At 36.0% G+C, this 23,348-nt stretch overlaps 1 protein-coding gene across 23 annotated transcripts in view; it reads right to left on the reverse strand.

The window, feature by feature from the left end:
• The window catches only part of AHI1 (Abelson helper integration site 1), a 216,515-nt gene that overhangs the window by 148,065 nt on the left and 45,102 nt on the right, over window positions 1-23,348 (reverse strand). For all 23 annotated transcript variants that reach the window (XR_006060634.1, XR_003590152.2, XR_009601649.1 and 20 more), the window contains 7 exons: window positions 19,215-19,400; window positions 17,229-17,381; window positions 14,265-14,397; window positions 10,589-10,712; window positions 5,597-5,826; window positions 3,783-3,889; window positions 1,221-1,339 (listed from right to left, as the gene is read on the reverse strand). Coding sequence is in view for 19 of the 23 variants with exons in the window: in XM_060419704.1 (XP_060275687.1) it covers window positions 1,221-1,339; window positions 3,783-3,889; window positions 5,597-5,826; window positions 10,589-10,712; window positions 14,265-14,397; window positions 17,229-17,381; window positions 19,215-19,400 (1,052 nt within the window). In the remaining 4 variants the exon portion in view is untranslated. The remainder of the gene's footprint in view (window positions 1-1,220; window positions 1,340-3,782; window positions 3,890-5,596; window positions 5,827-10,588; window positions 10,713-14,264; window positions 14,398-17,228; window positions 17,382-19,214; window positions 19,401-23,348) is intronic.

Raw genomic sequence — 23,348 nt, forward strand, 5'->3', positions numbered from 1 at the left:
TTTTCCTCCAGAGCCTAAGTATGATCATGGGCTGAATACTATACTGCTTAAAAAGAGAACAACTAAACTCTGCAGGCCTGGACTTCTAAAAATCTGGCTCAAATCTCTATTTGATTAGTCTCTCAGCATTCCTTAGCAAGAAACCAAAGCTCATATGGACTAACTCACTCTGCTTTGAACACAACTTCTATTATCCCACATCCTGACTTTATTCCAGGCTTTCTACCCTAGAGAGGACACTGCCATCTTATCTAAATTCTATCCACCCTTCAAGATTGAGCTCAAAGACCAGATTCTCCATAGAGCCTTGAACGTAAGGCTTTATTATAGCTATTCAGCTTCACTGTTACCATGAAAAACATAATCCTTTTACTATATATTTATATTCATTAAAAGATACTTAATAAAGTACTTGCTACCTTCCAGGTATGATGTTGGGTATGATGTATAGAAAAAAAAATAGCAGATTCTATAATAGTCCTTGAAGATGTCACACTGTAGGCTAATTAAGTGTTTTGCAAGTTATTTTGGAGAGTACATCTACATTCTAAACTCCCGATGAACCAATTCTGCTTATCATTCTCCCACAGCACCCATACCACTGTCATGCTAGTCAAAAGCCCTCTCATTCAGGCATGATATTAGATCATACTACTATGCTAGACCAATATCACAGAGATAAAAGATAGTCCATGGCAAAAGTTTCTCCTTTTTTAATATGAAAATAAAAAGCAGTTGACTACATCTCAGCTTCAAAACTATTCATATTTGCGGTTAGATAATTGTTGCAGGGGCCTGTCTCATATGCTGCAGGATGCTCATTATCTCTGGTCTCTATCCACTTCCCAGGTGGCTCAGTGGTAAAGAATCCACCTGCCAATGCAGGAGCAGCAGGAGACACGGGTTGAATCCTTGGGTAGGGAAGATCCTCTGGAGGAGGAAATGACAACCCACTCCATCAGTCCTGCTGGGATAATTCCAGAGACACAGAAGCCTGGCAGGCTACAGTCCCTCGGGTCGCAAAGAGTCAGACACCACTGAGTAACTGAGTACAATCCACTAGATACTAGAATAAACATTTAGGTGTCTCTAGACTCTGCCAGAGGTCCCCTGAGGGACAAAATTCTCTAGTTGAGAACCACAGCTGCATTGTATAAATATGAATTAAATCATTACTTATTCTATGAGTGTTTAACCTGCAAATACTGAAATATACTTACATTCGGAGATCCATAATTCTCAAAGTACTGTCTTTGGTATGAATTAATAAACGTTTTCCATTGGGATGAACCTCCAAGTAACTTATCGGGATTCCCTTAAACTCACTCTCTTTAATTTCCTAAAATGAGTTTAAAAAGATTATGTAATATTACAACTACAAAATTTGTCTAAAGTTAAGCCCTTTTAAGTATACAAATTTAATTTTAAGAAGTCATTTTTAATTGCACAATGCAAGATGTTTTAAAATTGTTAGCAAAATTATTCCAAGTAAGTTCAAGTTAAGGATGAAAATAAAGCTGATAAAATGTAGTTTGGGGCTGCTAAGTAACACTATATTTAGTGTTTTTCTAGTATATTCTCAAATAAGAAGCACTTTCTGCAAACATGTCTTTTATTACTACATTGTCCGTTTATCATCATTTAAGAAATCTCAATTTCTAAGTTCAAAATTAAGTATAGAATTAGCTCTCAGTTCTCTTTCAGTTTCAGATGATTTCTTCATGTATTTACCTCCACTTGTCCTAAAAAAGATAAGTTATCAGCATCTTATTATGAAACAATTTAGTTTAGATTGTAATTTTAGGTTTTTCTGGATATTTAAAGCAGCTAAATCTTCTGGTTACAGAAGAAGTCTCTAAGTAGACCCGACTACTGATGTCAAGAAAGACACAAACACTGACGCAGAATCTGCCTGAACAAGCCATATATAAATAAGGACAATTTCCAAAATCCTTCTTGTTTGGATTACCAGGAGAAAGAAAACAATTGCAAATACAAAACTGTTTAAAGTCTGAAGAGTCAAGAGAAGGTCTGCTTTACTCTGCAGTCAGAATTCTGAATAGCATTCTTCTCCCTCGAGGTCCCCTTATTATTTTGCTCACTTCTCCTAGAAGGTCTCCTCTTCAGAGGTGGGTTGGCACCAATACAGGTGGGGTACAAACTGCTATAATCCTAATATCAGCAGTAGAATCCCCGGTTCTGCTGTTTGGTGCTGAAACCGGCTGCCAACCACTTTTTTACAAGTTCCAGAATAAAGTCAAACACTGACACCACAGATGGGGATTTTACTGAGCCCAACTACAATGATTTGGAGGTGAAGATGCACTGATGAAGGTCTGAGCACCTGGAGCAACACTTACACAGATGCAAACATGCAAAATAAAAAACAAGTCTGCATAACAAGTGTCAGGAATAAATTTGAGAAAAGAGTTGGCAGATTTAGTGTTTGTAGCATCTGTTAACGATTTCCTTCATATTTTTTCATATTCATGCTCAAGGTCTGGTGTTAAAGACCACACTCTACACCAAGGAGTAGAGCAAGCAACATGGACGCTTCATCTTAAGGGACAAATGAGCATAAGCTAGCATCCCCCACTCCACTGGTGGAAGAGAACCAAGTAAGAAATCGCAGTCTCCATCTGTCCCAGGCATAAGCTGTTAAAAGGACCTCCCATCCCTCATTTCCTCACTTTTTATATTTGACTGTCTCAAGTAACCACCAAGTGGCAGATTTCCAGGTGTATTTGCCTTTTGGTTACTACACAGAAGGAAAGAAAACACATGATTTTTAATATAAATAGCAGACTCTGTATTGCAGAAACAAATGACTAGAAATGTTGCCTTTGGAACCTTGCCAATATATCAATATATAAGTAATTAGAAAGTTCTTTGCAAAGTGTATGAAATTGCTACAACATGAATCCCAAGTCATCATTCATTAATCTGACAGACTAGATAAGAATGACTAAAAATAGAATAGACTGGGTTTTAAATTGACTTGACAGACTCAACAGATTTAACTAAAGTTGATGGAAATTCTTTTTCACACGTCTTTTTTCAAACAGGGACAACTGCTACAATCTGTTATGAAGAACAAGAAAACCAAAGAACACAGCTATAGCGTATTTATATATATGACATATATATATATAAAACTCAGGTTTAATGACTTGTTTTGTATTTTTAGCTAAAACATACTAAATATACACCAACAAAGTTGCTTGGTATACAAGCCATCTTAAAAACACTCTCCTTAAAAAATGAGATTATTCATTTGTTTTAGCCAATTTAGTATAATTCAATGAGACAATTACTGTGATTAAATGATAGACCTCCTCATATTTATTAATATATAATCTTGATCACATAATTTTGAGAGATAGCACTGTTAACAAAACCTTAAGAATGGTGTTTCTAGTGATGCTTGCTATTGGACAAATTAAAAAAAGAATATGAATAGCAGAAAATATAAGTTGTTATGTATAGACGATAACATAACATATACCTCATTTTGCATAAATTTTACCAATGGATCCCTGAATACCAGAGTGCAACCTAAGGCTCAAAAATGTGAAAGGACAGCCCAACCAAAATGAAGAAAATTTTCATTAAGTCACTATGTTATCAATTAGCTATCAGGAAAACACAATAACTGACTTTTGAGGGGCTGAGAAAAACTTAATTCCTTTGAAAGGAGTGAACAGAATGTCCTGCATCTTTTAAGTCATGTGATTTTTCCCAATTTTTTCAAATAAATCCCCAAGTATGAAGTGAAACTCTACCTTGTTTATGCTCCAGTGACGCACTGAGTGTTGTATATCATTGACTTTGACATACGTATTCCAAACAACAATCACCCCTGTGCAGTCTCCTGAATACATGTGGTGACCTATTTAAAAAAATAAAATTATGTAGGTAAAAATGATACACAGAAGTTGTTTCAACTATTATGAAATTAGGCAAACACATCCCAGTAAGACAAAAAATTGAAGTGCTATTAAAAGGTACTGTAGTTTAAAAAAAGCCCAAAAGGCAAACAATCAGATCCCAATTTTTTTCACCCTTTTGAGTTGCTTGTGATTTCTTCTGTCACCTACCTGAATTAGAAAACAAAACGAAATGAGCATCTCAGTTCATGTGTACATGGCTCAAATTCCAAAGCAAAACAAATTATTTGAATTTTCCAATATGATCTGTACTGCTCACTTTTATTAACCTATATAACCCATTTCACATTCCTGGAGAAACATCTATGCTCTAATATATACTGTTAGAATAATACCTGAGACCTGGTAGGAACTCAATAAATGATTAGGGAATTAATAAAATAATAAGTAACAGGTGCTCCAGTTTAACATCAATTCTGAAAGTCAAACCATGGGACTTCAAAGGCCATCAGATTTAACTTCATAAACAATTAGGCATGTTTTAGAAACCATATGAACAGATGGCTGTTCAGCAACTGTGAATGCAATATTTTACACAAAGTATTAACATTTAGTGTATTCATGGAGAAGGAAATGGCAACCCATTCCAGTACTCTTGCCTGGAAAATCCCATGGATGGAGGAGCCTGGTAGGCTATCATCCATGTGGTCGCAGAGTCGGACTCGACTGAGATTTCACTTTCACTTTCACTTTAGCTTATTCAACTGTTGAAATGCTCTGCATGTGAGAATCTTCTTTCTAATTCTAAGCAAAGGAAAATTTGTTTTCTGTAGCTTTGGCTCTATTTCTACCTACTGGAGTAACACAGAAGGACTTCACTTTTTTCACACCTTAACCAAATACCTGAAGAAATTATTTATCTCCCTTTTATCATCTGAGCTACTTCTTCTATGACAGAGTTTTCAGATGCCTTTCTATCCTTGGTTGACCTTTCCTGAAGGGGTTCCTGCTTATAAACATCCTTATGGTTGAATTGAGTACATTAGAAATATTATTATTTTGATATGATCCCATACTAATTGTTTACAGCTATACAAACCTAATGTCTGAAATAACAGAAAAGGTGACTATTTAATAGATACAACAAATTTTAGTCTTTCAGCTGATAAAATAATTATATTTTATATCCTTGAAACATCATTTATAATATTCATATTCTAAGATTAAACCTTAAATAATTGCAAATTTCCCTCCCATAAACATGTGTTTATATACTTAAAAAATCTTGTTGCCACATTTAAAATACATATTTTCAACATTGTTCTGGGATCTTTCCTCCTATCTTCCTCAATTTTATCATTTACAGAAAAGGGTCCTTTAAGAAAACTACTAAGGGAACAATCACCAATCCAATGGAATATTTTCATAAATTTGGAACAGGACTGGTTGTTACAGCAAAGATTAGTTGAATCAAAATGCTTAGAAATGTACTGACTTTAAAATTAACTAACAACTACTGCAGTGCCAAATTTATGACCAGGTCTATCATATGATCTGCACAAACAATCTAAATATGCACAAACATATCTAATCTTATCTAATACAAAAAGTCCCTTTCAAGCTGAAATAATTATTATCCTAGTGGAACAAATTTTTTTAAAAATTCTTCACGTAACTAGCCTTCGATTTGAATATAATTTTAGACATACCTTCAATATCAAAACAGAGAGAGTTGATGAAACTCTTGTGATTGTCAAACTGTCGGATCAATACGGCAGGAGCCTGTCTCATATCAACTTTCCATATACGTATCACAGAATCATAGCATCCTGTCACCACCAGCTCTCTTACAGCTGGGTGGAATTTAGCCGTGTAAACAAAAGAAGGATGAGGTAAAACTCTGAAAGTATTTGTATTGTTTATTTCATTTTTCCATATCCTGGAAAAGGATGAAAATGTTACATATTGCTTCTGAAAGGCAGACGTTTCTCTAAGAACCGATATACGCAATGAACATTATGAGTAAGCAAATGACAACAACCAATGGTAAATTTTCTAATAAAAAAATAATCTGATCACATTATTTGATGACCAGACTTCTGTACATTTTGACAAAGCTATTTCTTTTACAGTTATTTTCACGTATTATGTTAATTCATCTACTAATTGCAATCTATACTGCAAAATGTCTCTATTTTTTTTAAACCAACCTATTCTCGACATTGATTAAACACAATGCATAGCTGGTAAAATATTGCATCTAATAAAATATAAGTAAAAAATAAAATAGAGGAAGAAACTTCAATGATTTCTCATTTAGGTTGTGTATATCGCTTTTCCAAATTGCTTACAGTTGAGGACTTAATGTGGTACTCCATTAACTTTTTATTTGTAATTTCAAAGCATAATTAACATGAAGATCTCAAAGACTTAGAAGTCACTTTCAAATGACTATATAAGTACTTAAACAAAATAACATTAAAATAATTACAATATTTTATAGGAAACAGGTTATCTAACATTGAGTACTCATTTTTAATACTCATTACCTCTTCCTTTATATAACAGGTGATTTAAAAGAAATTAATATTGTTATTGCTATAGTCTTGACAAAAGTAAACCCTAAGAGTTAAACCAGCAGGTTAGCACTGGAGTGGGTTGCCATTGCCTTCTCCAAAGTCAATGTGTAAAAACAGACAAAATCTAGGAACAAACAGGTGCTTTATGAGTGTGAAGCACCTGATTTTTAAAAACTAAGGTTATCAGAATTAGAAGAATTTATTTTTTAACATGGGGATTTATAGTTTATCCTTTTTATTACTATCTAAGAAATGAAGCAAATTAAGTTTTTTTCAAAATTAACTATAGAAGAAAAACTACAGTTGCTATTCAAGAATAACATTCTATCAGCTTTCTCAGCAGCTGCTTAAAAATACAGGATATGATCTTCAACTACTAAGAATCCAAACTAGTAATGAAGGAAGTGAAAGACTGTTTTCAAGTAAAAGTAAAACACATGTGTCACTGCATAAACATTTTTACCATCGTGAAACTGTCAATGAACTCATGTAACATGAAATACAGTACTTAGTGGGGAAAAAAATCACTTATTTTGAGGGAATATTAAGGAGAATGCTGAAAGTAAAACTTCAGTTGCCTGCTAATAAATCTTAGCAGCGTCATCTGAAATGCTATATAACAAGAAGAAATGACAAGTGTATTGTAAAAAGAGCTCAATATAATTTGAACAGACACAATATTTTAACATAAGAATGAAGCTTTTTATATAAATGCTGAACTGGTATCAGTGATGGCTTTAGTCACGCAAGCAATGGGAGAATCTAAGATCAAAAGAAATGTATTACTGGGTTTGTGAAAAAAAAAAAAATCAGACTGATCATAGCAGAAAACATTTATACACAAATCTGTAAAGACTAGATGAACATACAAAAAATTATTTAAATTTGGAAAGAAAAGAATATACCAAAGTTAAGACAGTAGGTGTGAAGAGAGGATGGAGTGAGAACATATTGGTATATTTGAGAGCCATTACTCATGGACAAGTTTTTCTGATTATATTGGGAGCTGCTGTTCTTCTTTTTCTTCAAATTTTACTGAAGATAACTAAAGATGGAGATTTAAATTAAACCCGTTTAGTAGAGAGCTAACCAGTGGAAAACAGTTACTCAGAAGATGCTAACAATAACAGGTGATGGTGACCTCAACGGAAGACAGAAGACCTGGCCAAAAACCCAATTTCTTGCCCCTTGCTTTCTGCAAGCATTCCTTATCTCTTTCAAAATCCCACTATCTTTTTATTTCTAGCCACAGTGATTCTCTTTTCACTCAGTTAATCCTTCACAATAGTATTTTAGGATGCCAACAGTCCTAAATTAGGATCAACCCCAAAGCTACACAAAGGAAAACGTATACTTTATACAACATATGTTATGTGAAGAAATCCAAGTTGACTTAAAAAAATGGTAAAATCAAAAAAAAAAAAAAAAGGTAAAACCTGAGCTGGGTCTTAAATGATGACTGTGAGCCCACCTTGGCTTACCATAGGCACTTAGATATTTGTTGGGTGAATGAGTTGGGCAGGAAGGGGAGGAGAAGCGCAGGAAGCCTAGGGAGAGTCGATAAGGTAACAGGGAGATGCCAAAGAAGATGAGATGTTAAGTGCGTTTCAGAAGTTTGTGTGAGCGATGCAGAGGGTACTATGGGAAGTGCACAAGAGAAAATGGGAGGTCAGTGAGGGCCATGTCTGTCATGCCACGCTACGGAACCAGAACATTTTTAAAAATTTAAATTTTTGGCAATCAAAGATTTTTTTAAAGTCAAGACATTATGAAAGATGGTTTTGGAAAGAATTTTAGCATAGCAGGGATGGAGGAGCTAGAGGGTGAATACTGGCAAAGCTTAGCAGCAACAGTTGAAGCAAAAAGATAACAAGGGCTTGAATTAAGGCAACAGCAGTGAAGACAGAAAGAATGTGACAGAATGTGAGCCTTTTAGGAGGGAAAATTGATACACTTCAGAACTACTTAGATGTGAAAAAGAAAGATGAGTAGCACTATTCTGAGTTCCCAGCTTGGGAGGCAGGGTAGATAAGGAGACACATTCAAAAATGTGGAGATGCAGAGAATGGACTTGTGGCCATGGTGGAGAGGGAGAGAGGAGAACAAGAAGCATCAACATAGATACACTATCAGGTGTAAGATGGATAGCTGGCGAGAAGCTGCTTTGCGGCACAGGGAGCCCAGTCTGGTGCTATGTGATGACCTGGAGGGATAGGATGGGGGAGGGGAGGGAAGCTAAGAAAGGAGGGGATGTATGTATAATTATGGCTGATTTATATGGTAGAAACCAACACCACATAGTAAGTTTTTTAAAATGTTTAAATTTAAAAAAAAGAACAAAACAAAAACTATATGAAGGTTAAAAACAGAAAACAAAATTTGGTGATTTCAGATTTGGATTTGTGGTACCACTGGGCAATCCAGGCAGAAGTGTGTTAACAGCTGAATTTGAAAAAGAGAAGGCGCTCGAAGTTATTAGCATACAAATGAGAGTCAAAGCTGAAAAAGATGAGAGAGAGCAGGATAAGCACACCAAACCACAGAACACACTGAATAAAGGATCGTGGGGACCCATATCTCTTTGTTAAGAGACATGAATAGAGATACACAAGGGTAAATTTATGAATGTGCGTGCTAAGTCGCTTCAGTCATGTCCAACTCTTTACGACACTATGGACTGTAGCCTGCCAGGCTCCTTTGTCCATGGGATTTCCCGGGCAAGAATACTGGAGTGGGTTGCCATTCCCTTCCTCAGGGTATCTTCCCGACCCAGGGATTGAACCCACAACCCTTATGTCTCTTGCACTGGCATGTGGGCTTTTTACCACCTGGGAAGCCCAAATTTACGGATATTAGGTGGCAAACCAGAGATAAATACAGGAATTTCATGTCTGGTTAAATTACACTGTAAATTTAAGGTAGTCACTTAATGAAAGTGGGAAGACTGTATAGAGAACTTAAGACTGTGCAAAGAACTTGAAGCACGGTAAGATTTGGTTAAATCTGCTGCTAGAGGAATAAGAAAAAAATAGCTAAATAAACATAAGCAAAAGGATTGCTCAGCAGAGATGAGAATTTATGGATTTTACGACTCTCAAATCCAAAGTCAAGGTCTTACCAAGGTTGTGCCTTTTTCTCTAGCATACCCTGGTGTCAGACAGAATGGTTACGCTTGAAAGAACAAGAAACCAGATGGGTTATTGAAGATATTGCTATGAGGGATTAATAGTAGGCTTCTAGTTCTCCGGTGGCTCTGACAGTAAAGAATCTACCTATACTGCAGGAGACCAGGTTTGATTCCTGAGTTGGGAAGATCCCCTGGAAAAGGGCATGGTGACCCACTCTAGTATTCTTACCTGGAGAATCCCATACACAGAGTAGCCTGGTGGGCTACAGTCCATAGGGTCTCAAAGAGTCAGACACGACTGAGCGACTAACACTACTACTTATTAAATTGGAAGGGGTTACATTATTTTAAGACTGACATTCTGAAAAATGCAAATATTTGAAAATCTATTACACTCTTAAAATGCAAGATGCATATTAATTTACTGACCCTACATTATGCATTGAGCAGCACCATGTCTTGGTCCCTGGATCCAGCTAAACAGTACAGATGGAATCCCTGCCATCAACAGCTTGTATTCCAGGAAAAAAGATCTCAGTTGTTTAATAACTTCAAAGTATTAATCAAAACTGTACAAAATGACCATTTAAAGGCTTAGGATTAGAAACACTGTATATCACATAAATGAAATATATCTAACAGCATGTGTTTAGGAAAAAGTTTTCATAACTTATTTAATCAGTGAATCTGTATGATGCATATTTATGACAGTCCCTTGATAAGAAAGACATAATTGAAGCATAAGAGCAGTTATATCACTTTACATTCTACTTCCTCTCTTTGAGGGCATGCAGCATACACCGAGGATGAGATGGTTAGATAGCATCACTGACTCAATGGACTTGAGTTTGAGCATCCAGGAGTATCCAGGAGACACTGAATGACAGGAAAGCCTGGCATGCTGCAATCCATACGGTTTCAAAGAGTCAGATACAACTTAGTGACTGAACAACAACAAGCATACACAGAAGTGAGTACTTCTGAAGTATACTAACCTGGCAGTGCCATCAGATGATGCAGTAAGAATATAACGATCGTCTTTTGACCAGCAAAGATCATAAATGATATTGAGGTGGCCACACAATTCTCTCATGAAACGTCCAGAAGGAATTTCGTATACTAATGAAAATATTCCCCAAATTAGCAAGTTTTCAGATAGAGGATTCTTAACAATAATATAAAAATCCATAATTTATAATAATTTGTACATAAGGTAAGCACTGTCTATAAGAATATTATCACTAAAGACATTTTCAGTATGAAAAAAGGTCAAAATCTACTTAAAAGATTTCAATTGCTTTAGATACAAGAACTTATATACCTAAAATTTTACAATATGCTACAATTAACCATTATTCTGATCTCTTTTCAAAGCAATCCTAATAATCATTAATAATCAACTTATTAAACAGATAACTTTTAAATTACAATTCACTTCAAAGATTCTGTAATTTGGGCTTTTATGAAAAAAGTATTATTTTATCTGAAAATCAATCAAAGTTCAAGCAAAATTTAACTATTCGAAGCAATGAGAAACTTAAACTCAGCTACTGTGAGAGAAAAATTCCAATACTAAAAATGATAGGGGAATTAATAGAGATTTAATCTGATAAACAAGGCATTGTGGTACTGTTATGTTATGTATACAGTAAAACCTTCTAACAACACAGAACAACAGTTTCCATGTCTCTGCTTCCACCTAGTGGTAAAACCAACCGCTGTTTAAAATACTACGTACAGAAGAACTGCTATAGCAAAATAAGAAAGTAAAGTAAGTCAAGTCACTCAGTCGTGTCCAACTCTTTGTGACCCTGTGGACTGCAGCCCACCAGGCTCCTCAGTCCATGGGATTCTCCAGGCAAGAATACTGGAGTGCCCAACTCAGGGATCGAACCCGGGTCTCCCGCACTGGAGGCAGACGCTTTAACCTCTGAGCCACCAGGGAAGCCCCTATAGCAAAATAAAGACCTTGGAAAATCTGCTCCACCATAAAAGCAATAAGAACACTGGCAAAAATTGTCAAAATTAACTTTTTCAAAATTTTGGGAATTAAAGGCTTATAACAATCCGAGGAGCATTTTACTAAAGAAAAACATATGAATATTGGCAACAACAGTGAGCTCTGTGGTGTTTTAAGTTGTCCTGTTCCCATTTTCCTCTCCCAAGCTCCAGAGTAGCCTTGAAAACCAACAGCCTTGAAACTACAAAGAATAGTAGCCTCGCATCTATGAGATGGGGCAGAAAAGGCCTTAAGACCTCCAAAGCCCATCCCCGAGACAAAACTGTTAGACAGTTTGGCAGCTTCCTGCAAGGCTCCATTCTCAGGGCCTGGCTTTATCTGACCTGGTTCTGAGCATGCTCTGCGTGAAGAGTCCTAACCCTGGGGTGCATAAAATAATCAGCAGTGTGGCCCTCTGAGGCAGTGATACCAGGAAGAAGATGCTGATCAAAGAACTTAAAAGGAAATACTTGGAATGAGATGTCCATAGGGTACTTTGAAAAGCTCCAGTATATTCCAGGGAATTGAGAAGAACACATACACATCAATGGCTGTGCACATACTTGTGCAAGACAGACTTGAAAGGCCTTGTATCTTACTGTGACTGCCCCGGGGAAGCTCTGTGCAAACAGAAAGTGAAGGCTAAGGTAGAGTTGTAAACTCTCTACTTTAGCACTGGAAACCTATCCCAACACACACACACACACACACACACACACACACACACACACACACACACACACACAGCGCCCTTCGGTACTGGCGGGGACACCTGTTTACTCAAGGATATTTAAAAATCCCTCTCTAACCATCAGCTGACCACCAAGCTAGCAAGGCAAAAATTCCAGGGGTAGCACCTCACAAGGAATAAAGACTAGGAAAATAACTATACAGATAACAACAACAGATCCCAGGTGGGCAGATGGAGGTGGGTAAGTAAGGGAATCTGATTTCCAGAGCTGCCACATTATAATATATAAAATATTCAGTTTTCAAGGGAGACACACACATATACACAAAACACAAAAGTACGGCCACACACAGGAAAAAAAAGCAGTCAGCAGAAACTGTCTATGACACCTAGTTAAATACTTTAAACCCTTTCTTAAAAGTATGTTCAAAGAACTAAAGAAAACCACATCTAAAGAACGAAGGTGTGAGAATTATTTCTTACCAATTAATAGATAGAGGTTATAAAAAAAAAAAGACAAAGTAGAAATTCTAGAGTTGAAAAGTACAATAACTGAAATAAACAACTCACTAGAGGGGCTCAACAGCAGATATGAACTGTCAGAATAACCACTAAACATGAAGACAGTTCAATTAAGATTACGTAGTCGGAGGGGCAGAAAGTAAAAAATGAAGGAAAATGAATAAAGGTGCAGAAACCTGTTGCATACCATCAAGTGCACCAACACAGAAATGATGGGAGTCTCAGAAGAAGAGAAGAAACAGAAGGGAGCAGAAAGAACATCTGAAGAAATAAAGATGAAAAACTTCCAAAGTTTGTGAAAAACATTAATCTGTACATCCTATGAGCTGAATGAATTCCAGGCAGATACATCATAATCAAAAATCAAAGACAAAGATTCTTCTTTTTTAAAAAATTTTTTCAGATTCAAGCAGTAGTAGGTATATCTAAACTTAAGTTTTTCTTAAAGTATGAAGTAACACATATTTATCCTGGAAATGTTAAAAACATACACATCAGAATGAAAATAATTCTTTCACTGCCCAGTGCATAGTGAAAAAAAAATCACTATTAATACTCTGGGTGTATGTTTTCTTAAGAATCTTTTTTTACCCCAATGCATAGCTTTTAGTGAATGTTAACAATAGCAGAATAGCATAGTCATAATCAAACTACATGATAACTTTGTACATCTAAAGTGAACATTATTTCATGACGAGGAATATTTATTTAATAGCTGATAATCAAGCCAATTATGAGTCCTTGCTGAAAAAAAGAGCCAATCAGCCCCAGAATAATAAACTGTGACGTTCTCAAAGTCAGTGCTCGGGGGAGACGCCTGTGAAGAGCTGGCTACTTCCTGCTGAGGTGAGCTGGTTTTCACCATTAAACAAGAAGGGAAAGTATTTCATGCCTCTATGACTAGAAGAGCATGAATACCCACTGAAAAAAACATCTCTAATGTTACAGAAATAACTTGTCAACGTGGTTTCTCCATTTTTTAAAGGTACTTTAAGAGTAGGTCTTTGGACTCTCTGCTGAGTTACTGTAATTAAAATTCTTCATTGGTATTCCTAAGCCAATTTTTACTGTCTTAGCACATAACAAATCTGAGGGCTTTCATAACCAAATTCTCACTATTATCAAAGGACTAAAATTGGACTAAAATTCCTCAAGAGATTTATTAATCCTACATGCTACAAAATTTCTATACTTAAAATAGAAAATACACAAAGAGTACCTCTTGAATATTTTTTAAAATTTATTATCCTTCATTTAATCATTCTCATTTTTATTCCTGGACATATACTATATAGTGTAAATTATTAAAAAAGAATTGTGACTTTACTTGAGGAAATCTATTTTAATTCAGTAGTATGAGTGGATGACAAATTAAGATTTCAATGAATTTTAAAAAACAAACAAACAAAAATCCTCTTATAGTCTAATATTAGGATAAACAGATAGGATCATTACTCACAAATAATTGGATATCCATCCCGGCTAGCACAGGCTGCTGCTAATATTCTTCCATTGTGGGAGAAAGCAAGACAAAAGCATCCTCGCTCTCCTGCATTTAGTGAGAAGAGGTGCTTGTTTGGGATACGGCAGGCCTGTAAAACATACATTTTACGAATACAGATGAAGAAACATCAAATATGAAAGCTAGTTGTTAATTTCAATTATTGTAGCTGGTGCCGTTTCTGGTTTTTTAAAAGGTCCCTTTATCGTGAGGCAGAGGAGGAAGAAAGCAAGTAAGCAGAATGATGGAAAACCATAGTAAATTACTTCACTTTCAAAGCAGACAATTAGTTTTAATTCTCTATAAAATTGAGTGAATTTATACCCCATGCCTAACTAGCACTATTCACCTAGAAGATGAACACAAACTTTCAAGATCTGATACTCTAAAGCTGTCACTACCAGATTATTTTCACATAGCCACAAAAGGGAATGTGTGTCATACCCTTCTTTCATGACAGCAACTAATAAGTGATTTTTGTGGAACCATAAACTTGTCCTGAGTCTACAGATGACATACAGACCAAGCTGAAGTCCAGGATGTATAAATATTCATTTTTTCCTTTTTTCTCTTCAATAACCATCATTTGTAAAGCCTTCCAAAATGCATTTTATGTTATGTATACAGTAAAACCTAACAACACAAGTCTCTACTTCCACCTAGTGGTAAAACCAACTACTGTGATATAGCAAAATAAAGACCAAAATAAATCAATCACTTCCTATTGACTTCTCATTCACAACTTTCATTAAAATTCCTTCATCATTTTTATGTTTTCATGCCTTATTACCAGATGAAACCAAAACTTTTTGTGTATTAACATCTATTGTAGAAAATACTACTTGCTTTTATTTGTCCTAATTCTACCTCTTTCAAACTTTGGTGAGCCTTAGTTCCTGTTTTTCTTTCTTATTATTCAAAATGTATATTTGGCCCTTATGACATGCCATGAATGTGGTACTTTTATTACAAATATCTTTTTATATATTCATCATGAGCTTCCCAGGTGGTTCAGTGATAAAGAATCTGCCTACTACTGTAGGAGATACAGGACACGTGGATTCAATCCCTGGGTTGGGAAGATGGCCTGGAGTTAGGAAATAGCTTCCCACTCCAGTATTCTTGCCTGGAAAACCCCATGGACAGAGAAATGTGGTGGGCTACAGTCCATGGGATGGCAAAGAGTCAAAAGCTACTGAGTGACTGTCCTCTTCACTCACTCCTAACTTGACCACTCTTTCAAGTTTGTCACAGGCTCCCCCAACCTGTTGAATGAACCCTTCTTCCATCACTCCAGATCACCATTTACATATCAGAAATCCTCAAACTGCTGTCATTTCAGGGTGCTTTACAGTCTTAAAAATTTTTTGAGGATCCCCAACTGTGGCTATATCTACAGATATTTATATTAGAAATTAAAACTGAGAAATTAAAAAGCCATTTGTTAATCATTTAAAAAATAACAGAGCAAGTCCATTAAATGTTAACATAATTTCTTTTCATGAAAGATTTCATAAAATGGAACTGTTCTATTATTTTTGTTAATCTTTTCAATATCTGGCTTAATACATGGTAGTTGGATTTGCTTAATAAAAGCAAAACTGCTTCTGCATTCACCCTCTTGTGATATCAGATATCATTTAGCCTCTGGAAAACTCCAGTGTGAGAGAATGAAAGTCTTGTGAGAGAATGAAAGTCAAAAAGACAGATTAAATTGTTACAGAATCATTAGAATTATTCTAATCTTATTCTGAAAATAGACTAACTTCAACAGACCCCTTGAAAGGGTCTAAGGACTCCCAGCAGTCCCTGAATCAAACTGTTGAGAACTGCTCATCTAAACAATTATTTTTATATCTATATTTTCTGAAGAGTTCTTTGCAGCATACCTGATAGTGAACAGCACAGTAACTCCCATGTTCCCAACTGATGTGAAAGGTCCCCAAGGGCACAGTCTAAGTATTATTCTCTCCATATTATTATGTGTAAAGTGTTTAAAAGTGACTTTAAGATGTATCTGTAAAATTGGCCTCGAAATGAAAATTAAATATGATGCAAACAGAACGTGAAAAAGTCTAGGAAAATAGTCACTCTTATGTATATACTGAGTCTATAAAATGAAGCACTCCACTCTTTATGGAAACAAATAAGACTGGCAAAACCTTACCAGTAATGCTTCTTGCCACAGCAAAATATGATAGCCAAGTACAAAAAAATTTTAGTGAAAACTTAAATACTGCTCAACTTCTGTTAGAAGGATATAGATATACATGTCTCTATCAAAATATGATTCAGGAAGAAGCCAGGGACTGAGAATTTCATGAATCCAAAAACTGTCGATCTATGGCCTGAACTGTATCCCCCCACATTCCTATATTGAAGCCCTAAGCCCAGAACCTCAGAATGTAACAGTATTTGGATACAAGGTCTTTACACAGCAGATTAAGCTAAAATGAGGTTGCTAGGGTGAGCCATAGTCTAATAAGAAGAAGATGAGACACCAGGGATGTACACGTTCAGAGAAAAGACCACGAAGAAGCAGTAAGATGGCAGCCATCTGCCAGCCAAGGAGAAGGGCCTCAGCATGAACCAGCCTGCCAACCCTTCATCTGGGACTTCCAGCCTCCAGAATTAACAGAAAATAAATTTCTATTGATTAAGCCAACCTGTCTGTGATCTTTCTTATGGCAGCTCTGGCAAACTAATAAAACTCTCCATATCCCCAAAGAACTTAAGATAATATCTGTATGTACCCACTAGGCACTCTATTATTATTTACCAAATGAATTAATAGGCAGACAAGATCATGGCTAAAAACAAGGATAACCTGAAAGCTTTAAGTAGCAAGCTATTTACCCTAGGAGCTGATGGCGCATTTTAAAATAAGTATCTAAATGAATCCAGTGTCAGTGAACACTTCACCTGCCCAGGCAACCGTTTCCACTTCACCACTTCCTTTGAATCCTCTAATCCAGGGTCTATGTCCACTGAACTTGGCTCATGGTGTCGCTCACAGTGCACTGGTTTACCCTTTTCTTCCTGAAGAGCCATCATAGAACGGTAAGATGGCTTTACCTAGGTATGTACAGAAAACGAGAAAATATATGTATCATGTTAATCTTTTTCTCTTTTCTAGCATATATGGCTTTTAAAATATTGAAACAAACAGTATAATATGAAAATGTTTCAAAATGTAATCCAGAAAAAATTCTACTTTTATTTATACACTATTTAAATAAAATAAAATGAATGGGCTCAGTTGGTAAAGAATCTGCCTGTAATGCAGAAGACTCCAGTTTGATTCTTGGGTTGGGAAGATCTGCTGGAGAAGGGATAGGCTACCCACTCCACTATTCTTGGGCTTCCCTTGTGGCTCAGCTGGTAAAGAATCCGCCTGCAATGTGGGAGACCTGGGTTTGATCCCTGGGTTGGGAAGATCCCCTGGAGAAGGGAAAGGCTATCCACTCCAGTATTCTAGCTTGGAGAATTCCATGGGCTGTATAGTCCATGGATTCACAAAGAGTTGGAGATGACTGAACAACTTTCAGTATCACTTTAAATAAAATGAAAGTTGCTTGAAATTACAGTCCTAAACCCAAAAGCCTTAAAACAGGGAAAGGCTAAAACGGAACTCCAACGAAATAGTTTAAGTCACTCTGTCCCTTTGTTTCTGCCTCTTCACCAGTACCTACCAGATGTTATATTATGGCTCTGGCATTGCACTACGGCATCTCTGGCTTTAAGATCATAACATAAAGACCTAATGTTTTTAAATCCTCTATTTCTTAAAATAGATTTAATTCCATTCAAACCAATGAAAACCAACACTGTGGTCTCAGTTTATATCAATACAGAATATGCAGAATGGCCTGAAATGTTTTGTATCAATGAGACAAAAGCAAAAGTTTCACCTCATTTTAGGACAAATGTTTGCTAAGATAGTCATAATTTTAATCTATATACAACAAAAGTAGAAATATTACTTGTTGATTATTTGAATAATAGTGTAAAAAATCTGCAAGCTATGATCTAAATGTAGCCCAATGACATTTTGCAAATAAAGTTTTATTCAAACACACCCAAAACCATCTGTTTAGTTATCATCTACATATGTGTATGTAGCTACTTTCACTTTAGGTTGAGTAGCTGCAACAGAGACTGCAGAGCCTGCAAAGCCTAAATTATTTACTGTCTGGTCCTATTTGTCACTTTCCACATTAAGTCATCTGCCTGCAATGCAGGAGACCCAGGTTTGATTTCTGGGTCGGGAAGATCCCTTGGAGAAGGAAATGGCAACCCACTCCAGCATTCTTTCCTGGAGAACGCCATGGAGAGAGGTGCCTGGTGGGCTACAGTCCATGGGGTCACAAGAGTCAGACACGACTTAGTGACTAAGCCACCACCACACATGAAGTCATTCTTTTATCTTTAATATTTAAAGATTAGTATGATTTTTTAAAAAATCTTAAAATTGAAATCTATATTTAGGACTTACAATTCATTAAAATGTCTTTTAAGTATCAGCTATTACAGGCTTAATATTAATCTCTGATGTTTCCTTTCTACTTCAGATATCTATTAAAATAATTCTAGAGAATGGCATTCTAACATGTATACTATCATGTAAGAATTGAATCGCTAGTCTATGTCTAACGCAGGGTGCAGCATGCTTGGAGCTGGTGCATGGGGATAACCCAGAGAGATGTTGTGGGGAGGGAGGTGGGAGGGGGGTTCATGTTTGGGAACGCATGTAAGAATTAAAGATTTTAAAATTTAAAAAATAAAAACTAAAAAATAATAATAATAATAATAATTCTAAAGTTTTTATCTGTATAGAAATAGAAACCATCACCCACCCTTTAATCTCAACAACAGAAGATATATTTTTTGCATGTGCTATTAACTTACACATTCTGGAACTTTCAATCCTCTTACAGTTACATACAACGTTGATGGATAATGATTTCTTGGACATTTTGACCACCACTCAAAAACCTCAACAACGTTTGACTGGGATCGAGGCTTAGTAGGTGGGTAATACAGTTGCAAGCGAAGTTTTGAATTGATGTTTACATTTCCATTGGCTCCTAGAAGCTTAAAATGAGAATTCAAATGAAACATTACTCTCATTGAAAAGATGCCCAATAAACCAACAGTAGATAGTCAAAAATTCATTTTAAAAAGATTAATATGGCATGCAGAAGTTCCTCAGATTTGCAAAGCAAAGAACACTGACACAGTTGGTTAAGCACAGTTTCAGATTATTTTGACAAGGTAACCCAAATGACATCCTAAGAGCTGTCTTTTCCCCTATACAACTTCAGACCATTAGTAAAGCATTAACATTACTGTGGCAGGTGTTACTTTGTACAAATAAGGTGATCAACATACATCTGTTTGTAACAATACTGATAAAGATCAAAATGCATATTATTTAAACACAGAAACAAATTTCCCATTTGTTCAACATCAGTATTTTTACTGGTAAAATTTCGTGGTTAAACTTTCAAAAAGTCAAAAGTATTCTAAAAGAGAGCTCCATATTATGTTTTTAAAATGTTTTGGTCCATCTTCTTAAAAAGGTCTATTCAATTAAAAAACTATTAAACAAGGCAACATACGTTTAAACTAAATAAGTGGACATTCTTAGGAGAAAAATTCTCTCACCAACTCAAAATTAGGTTCTCTTTCACTAGACTGTGACCGTTAAGCAGAAAATACCTCTGTTAACCTTTGTGTCCTTTACAAATTAGTAGAGACAGTTGAGAGCTTCTGCAGCAGTTCAGGCAGAACATGGAGGTGACACACTGGAAGAGTAGGAAGGGACAGAGTACAGGGGACATTTAATAACTGTTACTGATCATGCGACTTGGAAAGTAAACAGGGAGGAGCCAAGAAAGATGCTTCACATAGCGCTGTCCAACAGGACTTTCTGTGATGACAGGCATGCTCTCAACTTGTGCCATGCAAGACAGTGTCCACTAGTCACTTATGCCTGTCGAGCACTTGAAGTGGGGCTAGTGCAACTGTGGAAATCAAATTTTAATTATATTTAATTTTAGCTCATTAATTTGAATTCAAACAGCCACATATGACTTGTACCTACCAAAACAGATAGGGCAGCTGTAAGGCGGTAAGCCTGGGAGACTGGGCAGATGGCGGTGCTACCAAATGAGGCAGCAGGTAGGGAAGATGCCAAGAGATTTACGGAGGATGTTCAGTTTGGGGGAGTCAGATAGCTATGGGTCGCCCAAGCTGAAATGTCTGAATTTTGAAGCATATGCAGGAAAAGCGGGGTCTAAGAAAAGTGGATTAAAGATGAAATCATGAGCAGGATTGATATTAAAGAGATAGGTGGAAGACCAGGAAGGAAACCGAAGGAATGCGATAAGGAAATCAGGAAAAAATGGTGTCAAGAAAAACCAAGGTATCAAGAGCTTCAAAAGCATTGTATTACACACATAAGTATGACTGCTAAAAGAACTAGAAAATGTTCAATAATTTGGCAAATAGAAGCTTTATTAGCTGAGGCAAAACCCAGATTTGCACTGTGTTCAGGAACAAGGTATCAATAAAGAAACAGAAGTTAGCAAAAATACAACTCATCTTTTCCCTACTCCTGTAGGAGAGGATGTAAAGTCAATATAGGTTGTAAGCTGAGGGGTGACATTATGAAATAGAGGGATAAAAAAATAGTTTCAAACTGAGCAATTGAGATGTTTAGTCATTAAATATTAAGCACTCATGATTCCTTTCATAAACTGTACTATCTGCCTGAAGCTTATCATAAGGCAATAATATCATTTTTAGAAGGTTATTTATTCCCCCGATTCTAAATCATACTTTCCATAAGTTGTTTTAATATTCACTAACCAATTTAGTTTATACAAGTATTCTGCTTAGTATGAGTAAACAACTAAAATTCAGCCAAATCCTGCCATTTACAAAACATATAATGTGAAGCATGAACAAATAAGGTTTTATTATTTTGTAGTTTAACAGATTAGTCATATACATGTGCTTAAAGAATCAAAAGTGCCTCTACCTGAGAATTAGGATAAAGTCTCATTTATATCTGGACAAAGTTCTTTCGGGTTCATTTGGACCACTATGATAACTTCACAATTACCTAGGACATTCCTAGAACCAATGGTACAGGTATTAAAACATGTGCACTATAATCTGATTCATGTTATTTTCTCGAAGATGAGGCTTTTTTAGTCAGTTTCCATATATTTATTAATTCCCTCAGTAGGTACTCATGGAGCACTTTCTGTGTGCTATTCATATGCAGGGAATGATATCATAGAGAATTTCAAGAGTAATATATTAAATGCAAAGAGACTTGGTAAAATACAGACTAAAATATGTTCAACAAATTGGCCAAAAAGAACTGCCAGTGACTTGAAAATTTACAATCTAATGAAAGATAACATGTTTACAACAGAGGACGCACATACAATAAGGTACCCTTTACTTCTGATTGCATGAATAAATAAATAAACATTTTTATAACACTTAAAAGATAAAAATGTTGTGAAATACATTGTTTCCCAAGTGCAACTGATAGTAAATACAGCAGTTCTGCATAGACTGTAGCATGAAAGTAATGAAAGCAGTTTCTAATAAGACCACAAGGTGGCAATGTTCATTCACTCTGTGAATGCGACCCTTTCTGGTCTTTTGTTTTTATTTACTTATTTGATTTAGTATGAGATGGGGTCTAGAAAAAGGTATAAGAGGTTATAGAAGGGAGATTTTAGAAGGTACAACGGACCGAGGGATTCTAAAACTACTCTAGAATTAATGACTTCCTCACCACAGTCAATCTGCTGCCATTCAGCAAGCAGACGGTACCTCTTCTAAAGCCTCTAAACTTCAGCATGGATTAAGTGTCTCATCTGGGTTTTCACAGCATCTGCTCCATAGCACACAATCATACGGGCAGTTCAGTTTACAGAGATACTGAACTGGAGGGCCAGGACAATGTCTAATTATCTACAAATCGACACTTAGTAAATATTTGTTGAATGAATGGATGCACAAATAGAAAAATTTTGTAAGATAATACACAATAGGTTAATTACTCAAGACTTCTTAGAACTCAAATTTATGTTCGAAGTCAGAAATTAAAAAATGATGAAATGAAAATTTACCCTTTTTAAACATCAATCTATCCACATGTTTCGTCTCTGTTGAAACATCCTAGTCAAAGATACCATCATTTTATACCTAGACTACAGCAAGAATTTCCTACTTTGATTTCCAGTATCTACATTTCTGACCTCTCTAATTCATTCTCTACCCAGCAAAGTAAGCTTTATAAAAAATAAATCAGATTATTTCACCCTTTTGTTTAAAATCATTAAAAGGCTTCCCATTACTCTTTAAAGTCTATAATGGTGGCTAGTTGCTATAATGGCTTGGGCTCAAAGACCTTGTGTAATCAAGGCCCTGTCTACCTCGGCAAGCTCTTCAGGCACCATTTCCTCCCTCAGTCTCTGTCCTCCATTCTCAGTGGCCTTCTTTCAGTTATCTCGGTATTCCTTGCTCCTTCCAACATCAGGGTCTTTGCATACTCTGCACCCAACTGAGAACTCTCTCTTTCTCATTCCTGCCATCCAGCTCATGATCAGGTTCAATGTCCTTTCTGTAGGAGACCTTTACCTGATACCACAGATGCTTTCATCATCTTGATAGTATTCATAACAATTATAATAAATGCTAAGCTCTATGATCAACTGTTTTATGCCTGTTTTTCTTGCTAGAATATGAAGGCCATGAGGTCAAGGAGTTTATCTTCTTTGTTCACTGAACAGAACAGTGGCTGGCACATAGAAAGGGTTCAGTAAATAATTTGCTGAGTTGAATAAATGTGGGCAGGGCTGTGTGTGTCTTTTTCAATGCTGGGTCCACAGAGCATAAAGGGTATCTGGCACACATCTAAGCACTGAACAAATATCTAAGAATCTGAATGAGCATCATTTGAGTTTGAATTAATACCTCTTCACCACGGCAATCTTACCTCCTTATCCTAACTCC

This window comes from Ovis aries, chromosome 8, assembly GCF_016772045.2.
Source record: "Ovis aries strain OAR_USU_Benz2616 breed Rambouillet chromosome 8, ARS-UI_Ramb_v3.0, whole genome shotgun sequence".
Lineage (NCBI taxonomy): Eukaryota > Metazoa > Chordata > Mammalia > Artiodactyla > Bovidae > Ovis > Ovis aries.